The 14,758-nt window shown below is 41.1% G+C and overlaps 1 protein-coding gene across 9 annotated transcripts in view; it reads right to left on the bottom strand.

Annotated features, from left to right (window-relative positions):
- Positions 1-14,758, bottom strand: part of FHOD3 (formin homology 2 domain containing 3) — a 476,176-nt gene that overhangs the window by 169,508 nt on the left and 291,910 nt on the right. For all 9 annotated transcript variants that reach the window (XM_056137948.1, XM_056137949.1, XM_056137951.1 and 6 more), the window contains exon 6: positions 5,313-5,407. In XM_056137948.1, coding sequence (XP_055993923.1) covers positions 5,313-5,407 — 95 coding nt within the window. The remainder of the gene's footprint in view (positions 1-5,312; positions 5,408-14,758) is intronic.

Below are 14,758 nucleotides of genomic sequence, written 5' to 3'. Positions count from 1 at the left end.
GCACTGGGGATCTCCAGGATCTGCAGACACGGGCACCTGCCATCCACTCTCAGGCGCTCCACGGCACTCAGAGGGAAATCAGGATGGATGATACCTAAGAATCCCATGATACAGGCCTGGGGGTTCCCAGCTTGATAATCAATAACATAGCTCACCAACAGGGAGGCAGACTCATGCCATCACTGAAAGACGCCAAGCTAGAGCCAGAACCTTCTCCACTATAAGATGACAGCTCTGAACCACAGGTGAAGGTTTCTGCTCTTGTTAACTCTTTCCTCCAAGGCTAGTGGTATAGAAAAAAATAAATTGTGCTGGGGAAGCAACGATGGGAGACTGTTCTAAACACAAATGTAGAGGCTTCCTACTCCTGAGGGAGGCACAGGATCACTGAGACAGCTTGAACCCAAGCCTGGGATGGAAAACCCACTAAGATCAATGCAAGTCAGAGATGACTGATAGCCCAGTCCATTATTTTCTGATCTAGAAAGCACCAAGCAGGAGCAGAAGAAAAGAGAGAGACTCTAAAATTCACATAAGAACCCAAGAGCGAAGTAGAGAATAAATGTAGAAACAAGAACCTCTAGCAAGTCAGCCCTCCCTCTTGCTACTAGATAGTGCTGTAAGGACCTTGGAAAGTGGTGGTGCACTTAGGGAAACCACAGCAGCAACCAAATCCAAACCAGCTCCAGGGACGAGCAGAGGCCAGCACACCCCGCTGACCACCTGGCACTGCAGGCTTGCCCATTTATAGGCATAACTGCTACTTACCTCAGTCTGTATGGCCTATACATGATGTCAAACTCTCAACCAAAAATTACAAGATGTCCCCAAAAAAAGCAAGAAAGTACCGAGGCCCCATCTCTAGAAACAAACTAAGCAACAGAACCAGACTCAGATTTGAGTCAATGTTGGAACTATATAATTCACTCTGATTTATACATTGAAGACTCTAGCAGACAAAGTGAAAACCTAGCATGAACAGACAAGACAATCTAGCAGAAGAGACCTATAAGAAAAGAGCGAAAAAAAAGAGTGAAATGGAAATGCTAGAAGGAAAAGAAATAGTCAGAGATTTCTTTTTATCAGAAAGATTCAGTGTAATTGAGCAAAGAACCAGTTAACTGCTAAGTCAAGATGAGTTGTCCAGAATGAAATACAAAGACTAAAAAGAGAAAAAGAGAGTAAAGACAATCGTAAATCTTTCCTTTCCAGGGCATAAATAAGATGCAAGAAGATCTCAACAAAGATCCCATTGGAGGTAAAATCACTCTAATGAAGAGAGGCATAGGCTAAAATTTTGATATATTATGTATCTCTCATAATAGAAATCTGATGCTCTCTTAGATAACAAATTGAGATAATCACATTCACCAAAACAAAAACCCAGCTTTTACATTTGAACATCCTAATTAAAACAATCCTTAATAATTCTATAAAGAATTATGCACAATATTTGATGTTCTGAGAATTACAACAGCAGGTACCTCAAACAATGCAAAATAAAAGTGAACAATCTCTATGATACATGAAGAAAACAGAAGAAATATGAAAAGTCTATAGTGAACTGCCCCAAGTTTCAGAAAAGGATTGCAAAATTAAATTATTGGGGGGGGTGGCTGGGGGCCACTCTCTGCTGTGCTCAGGGTTTACTCATGGCTCTGGGATCAAGGATCACTCCTAGCGGGGCCTAGGGAACAATATGGGTTGCTGGCAGCAAACTGGATGGGCCACATACAAGGCAAGCACCTTACTCGCTGTGCTACTGCTCTGGACCCTGAAATTCAAACTTTTCTTTTTACATTTTGCTAAACCCATAGCACAGTGTTTGCCTTGCACGCAGCCAGCCTGGTCAAGCCACATTTGATTCCTATGCCTCTCTCTAAGAGCCTGGCAAGCTACCGAGAGTATCTCGCCCGCACGGCAAAGCCTGGCAAACTCCCCACAACGTATTTGATACGCCAAACACAATAATAAGTCTCACAATGTTACTGGGCCCACTTGAGCAAATCGATGAACAACGGGAGGACAGTGACAGTGATTCCTAGCAATTTGCCCCAGGACTTGGGAGTGAGTTTCTCAAGAGCACTTAGAAAAGAGAAGAAACACTCAGGATAGCTGAGCAGTTTTCAGGTGAGCAGATGCTGGCAAACTGAGTGCTGAGTATTTTGTTCCCATCCTCTCAATGTGTAGAAGGGCCCAGGTTACTCCCAGCCACACTAGGTAGTGGTGTAGTGCCCAAAGATGGCAATGCTTAGAGTCAACAATGTGGAACCTGAGTGCATGTAGTGGCAAGAAGGGCACCGGGACATGTGTTCTACCATAAGCCACTTCCCCAGCCTGGCATGTCTCTCTTTTGGCCCAGATAGGAAGGTGCCAAAACTTGAAGAAAAGAGCTCTATGCTACAATACCCGGCACTTGCATGCAGGCGACACATTCTTCACTCTTCCTGCCCTCGTTTGTGGAGATTATTTTCTTCATTCCTTAGACAAAAAGGAATCCATTGAAAGATCCTACCAGCATCCCTGACCCTAAAGCATGGCGAGATGACGCCTACCTTAACTTGGGGGAGTCAAGAAGGAGGGCTGGAGCATACTAAAGTTAGGGCCTTTATACTGTCTGACTCATCCCAGAGGCCCTGGGGTTCCCTTGGGGTTGTTTTCAGGAGAGAAAAAAAATCAGCAAAATACAGTCACAACAGTGAAGACTCCCAGGAGACTGTGCTCACCTGCTGAGCAGGGTTAATGCTTCTGAGGCTGCTCCTGTTCCCCCTCTTCTCCTTGGCTCTTCCTCCCCTGGTCTCTCTTCCTTTCCTCTCTCTTGCTCTGTGCCTCTCCTGTCTCATCCACTCATCACCTTCCTTGTCAAGAGCTAATTGATCTCATTTTCCCATCATAAATACATCGTCATCATAAGGGGCAGGGGTAAGTCTTTTTTTTTTAAATTTTTTTCTTTTTGGGTCACACCCGGCGATGCACAAGGGTTACTCCTGCTCTGCACTCAAGATTCATTCCTGGCGGTGCACAGGGGACCATATGGTATGCTGGGGATAGAACCCAGGTTGGACGCATGCAAGGCAAAGGCCCTACCTGCTGTGCTATTGCTTCAGCCCAGCGGGGCTGTCTTGCATGTGGAAGGATGCAAGTTGGCTCCCTGGCACCCCATATCCCCCAGTACCACTGGGTGTAGCCCTGGTGACCCCCAATAGCTGCTAGACCAAAACTTTGAGCCACACCCAGCCTGACTGATCAAGTATCATAGGAGGTAAACTGAGCACAGCTTAAAAAGTCCCCCCCAAATATTTTGTAAAATAAATAGGGTTTGGAGGGATAGTACAGCAATTGGGGAGCTTGCCTTGACTGAAGCTAACCCAGGTTTAATTCCTTGCACCCCGTATGGTCCTGTGAGCACCCCTGGGTCTGAACCAACCCTCTACCTCAATAGAATAAAATAAGAAGAGGGCTGGCTGTTGATTTTTTTTTCTTTTTGGGTCATACCTGGCGATGCACAGGGGTTGCTTCTGGCTCTGGACTCAGGAATTATTTCTGACGGTGCTTAGGGGACCATATGGGATGCTGGGAATTGAACCCAGGTCAGCTGCATGCAAGACAAACGCCCTACCTGCTGTGCTATCACTCCAGCCGCTGGCTGTTGGTGGTTTATCCTGACCACAATGAAGCATTTCTGTGCAAAATTCGGTTCAATTGCAAAATATCGTCTCATCCTATTACCCCTTTGGGAGTCTGTGGGTTGTGCAGAGAGCCTACCCACTTCGGCCAGCCTCGGCTCCTTTGCACCTGCTCACGACAGGATTTCTCCTAATTCTTCCTTCCAAAGATGGCCTCCACCAGTGCCTCCGTCAGAGAATCCAGAGACTTTGCAGGGCCCTGAACTGACAGTGAGGAGCGTCTACAGCCTCATAGCACACAAACAGAGCATGCTGGGACAGCTGCACCATGGGCAGCGGGCAATTAGCTTCTCACAACACAGCACTGCGGCCTCCCCCAAGCATGGTCATACAGTGGTCCCTTTTGGACCACCTGCTATGGTGCCCAGCAAATCTTAAATAAATGATTATTTTGTCACTGATGGTAAAGTGTTGGGGTCTCAGTAGCCAGCTTGAGACTTTGACTAAATTCCCTGTCCCTGAAATAAAGAGCTGGCCCTGTTTACAGGGGCCCAGGGGCTTGCTTCAGCACTCCAAACATGTAGGCACTCTGATTGAGGATGAGGGATGTAACAGTTACCATCTGCCTGAGCTAATACACCTGGCCCTGACAGAAGGCGATGTAAGTCATCATCTATATTGAGCCGAATAAGGTAAACGTGATACATGTGGATTGCCCCCTGAAATGGATGTATAAAAACCCCTGTGTGAGAGCTCATAAACGGATTGCTGCTTGACCACCAGCTTTCCCCCCTCTGCCGTGGTTCTTTCTCAGTGGTGGCGGGAGTCCGCAGTGCGTGGAGGGTCAGGGCAGAGGCTTCTCCCCTTACCTCTTCCTCTCCTATAGGGAGTAAGTCTGGCGACTAGGGAGATCATACTCCAGTGTGTCAGGGTCAACTGGTCAGGACCCTGACAGTAGAGCTGAAGGGCTGGCTCACATTCTTCACCTCTATATAGGAATATGCATATACACTATCACAGAACATGAAGTAGGAGCATGAAACAGCAGGCACATTGCTACTGCATATATGGCAACTATTTAAAACTGTATAACCAGAGGTAGGTACAAAAGGGCATTTTCTTGGGCAGGGGGTGTGGCTCAGTGGCAAGGGGCATGCCCTGTATGCAGGAGATCCTACAGCACAAGAAAAGAGGGGGAAGGAAGGAAAGGGGAGAAGTGGGGAGGAAAAGGGAGGGAAGGTAGGGGGAAGGGGAGAAGACGGGAGGGGAGAGAAGAGACTGCTTATAGCTTAAAGGATAAAATAGAAATGGAGAGACAGCACAGGGGTAAGACATTTGACTTGCATGCAGCCAACCCTAACTCAATTCCCAGCATAGCTTATGGTCTCCCAAACACCTCCAGGAATGATCCCTGAGCACAGAACTGGGAGTAAGCCCTGAGCTTACAGGGTGTGACCCCTATTCCCACCTAAAAAAAATAAACAAATGCACTGGAAATTTATAAACTATTTGTGATCTGAGTCTATGTTAAAATCGATAAAATTGAGGTTCTCCTTTGTAGTATGCTAGAGTGGAAGCAAACCTGAATATGGCTACTTTCTGCAAGGTTACATCAGAAAGAGTAACAAAATGAAGCGTCTGTGATTTGCAGATGAATTAACTGTTCCATCATTAACTTTTTCTTACCTTGGACCCAATGAGAGTGTACAGCCACTGAATGGTTTCATTATGGTTTATTACTCCATTCATCCCATCCACGTACAACATGATCTGGCCCAAAGCTACACAGAACAAAAGAAGCAAGGAGATATTATGGTCTAATACATGTAAATATAAACTTTGCGATCATACCTCAGCTGAGATTTCTATAACTTAAGCACAGGATATGTTAAGAAACAAGTCCAGAAGGAAAATCCTGAGCTCTGCAATTTGCACAACCTCCCTTTGGAGAGAAAGTGTTTCATACTGCAGAGGAGAGCAGAGCTATTCCTGGTTTGGGGAAAATGCAATCAAGGCACCAACTCTAGTGATTGCTGTTTGTGTGCCTTGATGTATAAGTGCATGTTTTTATGTTGCTATATCTGTGCATCGCCCAAGACATGGCAAAGGTTTCCCCGAGACAGTGTCTCAGAACTTTCCAAAAGCAACCTGTGGTCAGACAGGCCCCAGGTGCCCGGGAAGCCCCCTGGGAGGGCATCACTGACTCCCTTCAGCAGAAAATAAATACAACTTTTAATCTCTGGAATTCCTTTTAAACTTCTTTCAGGTTAAAAAAATGTTGAAAATCATCAAATCCTATATTCTTGGTTAAGAAAAAATCCACACATTGGGGCTAGTCAAGTTTCCACACAGTGCCATTATGCATCAAACAGAGAAGAAACTCAGGTTTTGGCTTCCTGAGTATCAAAATAATTTTCATATCAGATAATGAACCAGCAAAAGTTACATACTCTAACAAGTCGGCTTCCTAAATCTCACCCCAACTTGTCTCATTTCACCCATAACCTATTGATAAGACATTGACCTTTATAATTTACCTCGTAAAAATAGGGTACTTTGTATAGCACAGCGGGTAGGGCGTTTGCCTTGCACGCAGCCAACATGGCTGACTCGAGTTTGATTCCTCTGCCCCCCCTCGGAGAGCTACCGAGAGTATCTCGCCAGCACGGCAAAGCCTGGTAAGCTACCCCTGATGTACTCGATATGCCAAACACAGTAACAACAAGTCTCATGATGGAGATGTTACTGGTCCTGCTCGAGCAAATCAATGAACAACGGGAGGACCATGACCATGACCATTTTTTAGAAAATACAGAAGTAAAAATAATATTAATGCCATGATTTATATTAATTATTTTTACTATGTTGATATATTTTCTCATATCCTTTCTTTATGCATTATTCACACACAAGATTTATATGTACAGTGCTAAAAAGTCTGTATAAAATGCTATTGATAGAAAGGAGCCAAAACAAAACAGTGGTCATAGCTAGTTCAAAGCATAAAAATAAGTGTGTGATGTTAGAAAGCCTTTATTACCCACACCAACAAAAGATCACATAACAAAACCACATAACCTTTCTGTGAAAAATTATGCTCCTAAACATGTAAAGATTCAAAGCTTGAAAAGTTTGTTTTCTTGACATAATAAACAATTTAATTTTGGAGATGACAGATTAAGAGTCTATTTAATGGCAAAACACTGGAGATATTCCTATGAAAATCAGGAATAAGTTTCAAATTATACCAGAGACCCATGATTATTTATCAGTGCTCTGGGATTTTAATGAAAAATTTAAAATATTGAGGTAGGATAGTTGAAAATAAATGCATAATGTGTCATTATTTGCAAGTAATATTGGGACCCAATAAAATTTTCTCTGTTGATTGCATAATGAGATTTTAATTATAACCATTATTTTATATTCACAAAAATGCAAGACAGAACTTGACATTTAAATATAATACCAGATAAACAGACATATGGCAGCAAATTGTATAAATTGCTCATATGAGTTGATAAGAAAATGTCAAATGCCAGTAGATAAAAAGTCAAATGCATTTCACAGGAGAATATGACAAGCTTATTGAAGTTGTTCATTCTCAGTATAATTAGGGGGCAGCATTTTTATTTAAATTCATAAAGGCATTTAACAACAACAGCAAGATTAGCTATTACATGCTAGAAAAATAACTGACTTCAGATATTACTAGTGGCAAAACCCCCTGTAATATGAAAATTAATAGAATATGAAATATAAATACTACACATTACACATGAGATTATACAAGAGACCTGGCAGTTGATATTCAAGCCCTCATTTGACATACAGGGGAATAAAATGCAGGCCTTACAAAGGAAAGGAACAAATGTGTCCTAAAAGCCAGTCTGTTAAGCAAGGTTACCCTGGTCTGTGCTAAGACTTTCATGTACTCAAGAAAGTCCTCTTTAAGCGTCTCACCCCTTCCCATGATGGGAGGAATCTATGCTAAGGAAATAACCCAAAGTTAAAGGTGGGAAACAGGACCAGAAATCATTGAAGAGCCCCCTGTAACACAAACACTAAAACTTAAACACCTGAGATCTAGAATTCCACATACCTGGTAATTTAGCAAAACCTAAGTCCTTACCTGCCAAAATTTATTGACAGTCACTAAAAACTAGAAATTGATAGCCTCACATAATTTAAAAAGACAATCAAATCTTTCCACACAGAAGAAAAAAACCATGCAATCCTAAGCATCATGACAAGATGCGTGGTTTGGAGTATTCGTATTCTTTTTATGATCCAACTTTTCCATTATGAACTCCTATTACCCATTTTTATACATTATAACAGCCTAGTAAACAAATCCATAGCAAGGACCAAAGTAAAGACATCATATTAGATAGTTTTCTTGGGTTTGGGGATGGGAAGTTTTTCACTAATCCATCTCTCAATATATCCCCTTCTTCCAGAAAGATGGAACCCTCACTTCAGAGAACTCCAAAATGCAATGCCTCCTGTTCCCTGTGCACTTTTCTTTCCTCTTCCCCCTCTCCCCAACAAGCTGGTCAAACTCTAGAAAAGGTGAGCTTGGTCTCTGTCCTTTGCCCTCGTGAGTTTTTGAGTTCCACAGATAAAGCAGCAAATCAGACTCCAGACTTCAGCATCTTTAAACCAGTCCAACCACATGGCAGAGCTCTGGAGAATCTGCACAGTTCAGCCTACTAGGGCAGCACAGCCATTGGTGAGAACCTCTCCCCACCAACGCTGAAAGACCAAGTTGAAGGTTACCAGCCTAATTCCTCAGGGCCACTGGGAGCATGGAAGCCCAGAAAGAATGGCTAGAAAAGAGGAAGGAAATGGTTTAAAAGCCAACTTGAATTTCTTTTTTTTCTTAAACTCATTTTATTTTTTAAAAGTGTTTTATTTTATAAGGTAGTTCACAATATTTGATGACATATAATATTCAAACACCAATCCCACCACCATTACACCTTCCCTGCACATTTGGGATATTTCCACCCCAAGCCCCAATCCCGATCCCAAAGCAGAAACGAAATAATATATTTTGTATTGTTTGTTATGAAGAACCGTTGAAAATGCTACAAAAAGGTATCCATAGAGGAAAGAGTGAGAAGATTTTTCTATTTTGGCAGGGGCCATTAAGACCGTCTATAAGATATCACTAACATGCCAACTTGAATTTCTATCATCTCTCCCTTTCCCTCCCCCTCTCCTTCCCTCTCTCATCCATTTCTTTCCAGGATCTATTCGTGGATAACTGTGAAGGAACAAAATCACCCTGTTAACAGAACTTGAGAGTTTCTGATCATGCTATCGTCATGTCTTGATAACCAAAAGAACAAAAACAACCAGTGCTAGCATGGATGTGGGGGTAAGGGGACCCTCCACTCACTGCTGTTGGAAATGTTGACTGGTCCACCCTTTTTGGAAAACAATATAAATATTCAAAAAATACCTATAAATTGAGCTTAAATCTGACCCAGTAGTTCCACTTCTTGGAATATTACCCAAGGACTCAAAAACAAATGCAGAATAGACATTTGCACCCTTATGTTCATTGCAGCACTATTCACAATAGCCAAAATCCGGAAAACAACCCAAGTGTTCAAGAACAGGTGAGTGGATAAAAGAAACTATGATGTATATACATAATAGAATACTATTCAGCCACAAGAAAAGATGAAGTCAAGCAATTTGCTGCTGTGTGGATGGACCTGGAGAGTATCATGCCAAGTGAAATTAGTCAGAGGGATCATTTCAGAATGGTATCTCTCATATAAAGGACATAAAGAAACATAGTAGGTGAATAACAAATATCCAAAGGCAATAGAATTGAAGAATCCAAGAACTTGTCTTCAGTAGGAAGCTTGCAGGGGTGAGAGGGTAAGAGATGGGGGCTGGGGGATAGGGCAGGGAAGAGACACTATTATAATAGTGGAGGGAAGTTCTCTGTCTCTGATAGGGCGTAGGTGCTAGAAGATGCTGACATTGTATGAAGTTTTCTGTATGAAGCCCTATATCAACAGCACTGTAAACCACAATGCCAAAAATGTATAAAAAGAAAAAAAAAAAGGGGCCTGTCATAGAGGCAGGTTGGTGGATGGGGGTTGGAACAGGGGACCACTGTGGAGGAAAATGGACAATGGTGAAGGGATTGTTGTTGAAACATTGCATTCCTGAAACCCAACCATAAATAACTCCAGAATTCACAGTGATTAAGTAATTAAAAAAATACTTTCTTAAATAAATAAATAAAAAGGCCTCCCCCAAATGGGCACTGGTGGAGGGATAGGTATTTGATCATTGTATAATTGAAACCCAAGCACAAAATTTGTAAGTCTACAACTGTACCTCATGGTGTCTCACTAAAAAATAATTACTGCAAAGTTCAGCTAATAAATACATTTAAATACATTAATACCTGCAAAAAAGAAAGGCTTCCCCAGAACGCTAAAATATTCCTTCCTGTAAAACCTATAGAGGCCACAAGATGGCACTAAATAGATTCTAGTGGATTCAGGCTCTCCTCCAACCTCAAAAACCCACCAACTCAACACTAAATAAAATTCTCACAGAAAAAAAAAAAATTAGATGTTCCATGTCACAGGAACCATGAAATGAGATATTTTAATTTTCAATAAGAGTGAGAAGGTCTGAAATGTGGTAGGTGGTAATAGCACTGTAGCACTGTCCTCCCGTTGTTCATCGATTTGCTCCAGCGGGCCCAGTAACGTCTCCTTTGTGAGACTTCTTGTTACTGTGTTTGGCATATGGAATATGCCACGGGGAGCTTACCAAGCTTTGCCGTGTAGGCGAGATACTCTCGGTAGCTTGCCAGACTCTTCGAGCAGGGGCAGAGGAATCGAACCTGGATCAGCCGTGAGCAAGGCAAACGCCCTACCCGCTGTGCTATCCTTTCTCAATAAAGCTTGCTCCAGTGTACACTTATTATGATACATGTGGAATTGTACCAATTTATTAATTTTCCTGTGTTTCAGCTCCCTCAAGCCTAAAAGGAGATGGGAACATTCCAGTACCTATTTGGCTAGAGTGTTTTAGGGACTGAGTTAAAACATGCCTGACACACTAAGTGCCCAATAAATGTTAAGTCATAAAACTACCTCATCAAACTCGAAAGCCAATTTATCTACCAGACCTGAGACATGGGGGGAGTGGGCCCTCTGGGATAACAAGAAATATTTCATGCCCAAGCCTTGGGCATAAGATATGCTGGGAGAACTTATGCAAGCCAAAGGTAGACATATGATCCACTGAGACCATTTTCTTTATAAAGTGTGATGTTTAAACTTAAGCTCTTTTGAAAAATATATAGAGATGTTTTTTGATCTAATTCAAAAATTTGAAGAGACTATGCTTTATTTCATAGCTTTAACAAAAATCTACCCCAAGTCTATTATCTATTGACTGTGTATGCTGGGCTGGGAAATAAGGGGCAGGGGAGGAGGATCAATTTCTGGATTCTTTATTCTGCCCATTGATCCGACTATGCCTTTATCTGCTACCTTTGATTACCATAATAAGTGGGGGCTTTGTTTGTTTTGATTTGGGGGCCACTTCAGGCTATGTTCAAGGATTACTCTTGGCTCTCCACTCAAGGATCATTCCTGGAGAGCTCGGGGACCATATGGAGTGCCAGGGATTAAACCTGGACCAACTGCCTGCAAGGCAGGTGCCCTACATGCTGTACTATCACCCCAGCGTCACCACAGTGTTTTGCTGTTGTTTAACTTTTTGCCTTTGGGGCCATATCTGGCTTTGCTCGGGACTTACTTTGAGCTCTGTGCTCAGGAAGCATTCCTGGTGGGCTCGGGAAACCATACATGGTGCCAGAGAGTGAATCTAGGTCAGTGGTATGCGAGGCATATGCACCTTACCTGCCATACTAGCCTCCCAGTCACCATAGTAAGTTCTTAAATCAGCTATGGTGATCTCTACAATTTTATCTTCTTCAAAACTGTGTTGGCTACTTGGGTCCTTTTCACTGTGGTGGTGAAGGAGGTGCTCAGAAACACACAGGCCACCATCAGCAGAGCTAAGAGGCAGCCCAGGGTCTCACATGGGTAGGGCTGTGCTCTACCACTTGAACCGCACTCCTATCTCCAGTCTATAAATATCAATTTTGCAAGTCATTTGTCTTTTACCAAAAAAAAAATTGGGACATAGGAAGACTGCACTTATTTGTGGAATATAAAGTAACAAAATGGAAGACTGAACCCCAAGGATAGTAGAGATAAGGAACAGGAGGATTGCTCCATGGCTTGGAAGCCAGCCTCACATGCTGGGGGAAAAGGCAGCTCAGATAGAGAGGGGACCATCAAGTAAGAGATGCTTAGAGGACCTGCTTGGGATAGATGATGTGTGCCAAAAGTAGACTATAGACCCAACATGATGGCCACTTAATACCTGTACTGCAGACCACAAGACCCTAAAGGAGAGAGAGAGAGTAAAACAGAATGTGCCTGCCACAGAGACAGGCGGGGGGGGGGGTGCGCAGATGGGATAAGTGGGGTAGGAGAGATACTGGGAACATTGGTGGTGGAGAATGGGCACTGGTGGAGTGATGGTTACTCGATCATTGTATCACTGAAATGTAAGCACAAAAGTGTGTAAGTATGTAACTGCATTTCACGGTGATTTTACAAATTTTTAAATTTTGGAATTATTATTGTTATCATTATCACCATCCCCATCATTATCATCACCATCATCTTCTCCTCCAAGCAGGCCCATGGTTCCCTCCCAGTGATTCTCAGCCACCAGGCTGGTAGTTCAATGCCAGGGCCCAGAAATATGGAGCTGCTCAGGCCATGTGGTGCCAGGAATTATCTGGGCTACTCTGATGGTGTTTGGGGAATCCCAATGATAGACCCAGAGAGATTTGGGTACCATGAGGCACTGGGGATAGAACTAGGATAGACTGCATGTAAAGCATGTGACTTAACATCTATATTCTTTCTCTGGTCCCTTTCTGGAAACATTATGGGAACGAAATTAAATCTGTTCATAAATTTTAAGAGAATTAACTTATTAATGAGGTTCTTCTTTATGAACTGATTATTTCTACTCATTTAGATTTTGCAACTTTCTCTATCCAGTTTTGTAGTTTTAAGAGCTTTCATTTTTTTCATGACATTTAAAAGCATTTCAGTTTTTGAACAATTAGAAATTATACTTTTTTCTGTTCCAAACTGTTACTTGTATATAGAAATAAAAATGTTTATATGTGGATTTCAGATTCTATTTTCTTAGAACTTATTTCAACTTATTAATTCTAGGAGGTTTAACTTTCATGGTGTAATTTTCATAGATTTCCTGAGATATTCTACAGAAATAATTTCTCTGTGTCCAAGAGAAGCTTTATTTCTTCCATGTCCCCCACCAGTCTATTCCCTGCCCCCTGCACTTTCTTCTAACCTTGTTACATTGGTTATATATAAATGTTTTCTGGCTCAGTACAATTGTTTAATAAGATTTGCCTTGTCCTCAGCATCAGGGAAAGATATGAAGTCTTTCACCATTATGTTAAGTTACAAACACTAATATTGTAATTTGCTTTGCTTCAGAATGATAATTTGTTGAATTACACAGAATAATTTTTCAAAAACTGGACCAGCCTTGCATTCTCTTCTGATCATGATGCATTCTTTTTGTTATAAAGGGTCAGATTTAATCCTACTAGTATTTTGCAATGACTCTTGTTCACAAGAAATACTGATCTGTAGTAGCCTGTTTTTTTTATCAGTTCATATCAATTATAGTCATAAAAATGAGTTAAAACATTCCCTCTTCTTTTCTTTTTCTGGAAAACGGTGTGTGAAATTGATTTTATCTTTTAATGTTTGGTGGAATTCAATAGGAAACCATCTGATTTCTTTTACAAAAGGTTGATGATTTCTTTTCAAAAGATTGTTGACTTCAAGTTAAATTCACTAATAGTTACAGTTAATAAGTTATTAGCAACAGGTAGGATCACTTCATCTAGGGTGAGTTTGGATAATTTGTGGTTAAGAACTGACTTTGATTTAGGAATGTAAGCATAAGGAACTAAGGTCTGTAAGGAATTTCATCTAAGGTATTGATTTTATGTGCTTTAGTTGTTCCAAGTATTCTCCTTTTACTCATTTAATGTCTGTGAAGGCTGATTTCATGCTAGCCCCTCTAACATTGCAGATGTTGGCAATTAGTGTCCCTTTTGGTCATTTTTCATTTGTCATTATTGCATGATAATCCTATTTTTCTTTTCAAAGACATTTTCTTTTGGGTTCATGGATTTCCTCCTATTGTTTCTGTTTTCAATTTCAGCAATTTCTACTCTATTTTTCCTTCTCCTTCCTTGGTTTTTATTTTTTATTCTAGTTTCTTAAGGTTGGTGTTTACATTGTTTTTCTACTAAAAGCATGGAATGCTACAAATTTCCCTCCATGCTTCAACCGCACCCTATGCACTACAGCAATCTTTAATAGACATTTTCATTTAATTCCAAATATTTTCTAAATTCTTTTGGGCAATTTCTCTTCAATGTGTGGATAATTTTAAAGTATGTTGTTTAATTTCCAAGTATTTTGAGATATGCCTATTATGCTTCCCTATAGATGTATAGTTTAATTCCATCACAGTCAGAAACTACATAATTAAAATTTGTTGTTTTATATTTTAAGATTGAGGATATAGAGTATGTTGGTGAATGTTTTATAAGCAATTGAAAATAAAGTGTATATTCTGTACTTGGTGGTATGCTCTAAAAATGTCAATCAGAAATAACTGATTGATGGAGCTGTCCAGTTCCTTTACAGCTTTGCTGAGTTTCCGTCAACTCATTCTATTGATCACCAAAAGAGAAATGCTCAAGTCTCCGATCATAGCTGAAGATTTCCAGGCATTTAAACTCTTTCTGTCTTTGCTTCATGTATTTTGAGCTCTAAATATTTTCTATTTCTGGGTGCTGTGATTGCACTAAAAAATATTGTAATGCTCTTGTTTAAACCTTGCTGATAACTTTCATGTTACTGCAACTTTCTTTGAATTAGTGTTTAGGTAGCATTTACTTCTATATCCTTTTGCTGTAAACCATATATCGCATTATAATTAAAGTAAGTTTC

Source organism: Sorex fumeus, unplaced genomic scaffold (assembly GCF_029834395.1).
Source record: "Sorex fumeus unplaced genomic scaffold, SorFum_2.1 ptg000128l, whole genome shotgun sequence".
Classification (NCBI taxonomy): Eukaryota; Metazoa; Chordata; class Mammalia; order Eulipotyphla; family Soricidae; genus Sorex; species Sorex fumeus.
Note: the sequence above shows the minus strand (reverse complement) of the source record. Positions and strands in the feature narration are given on the sequence as shown.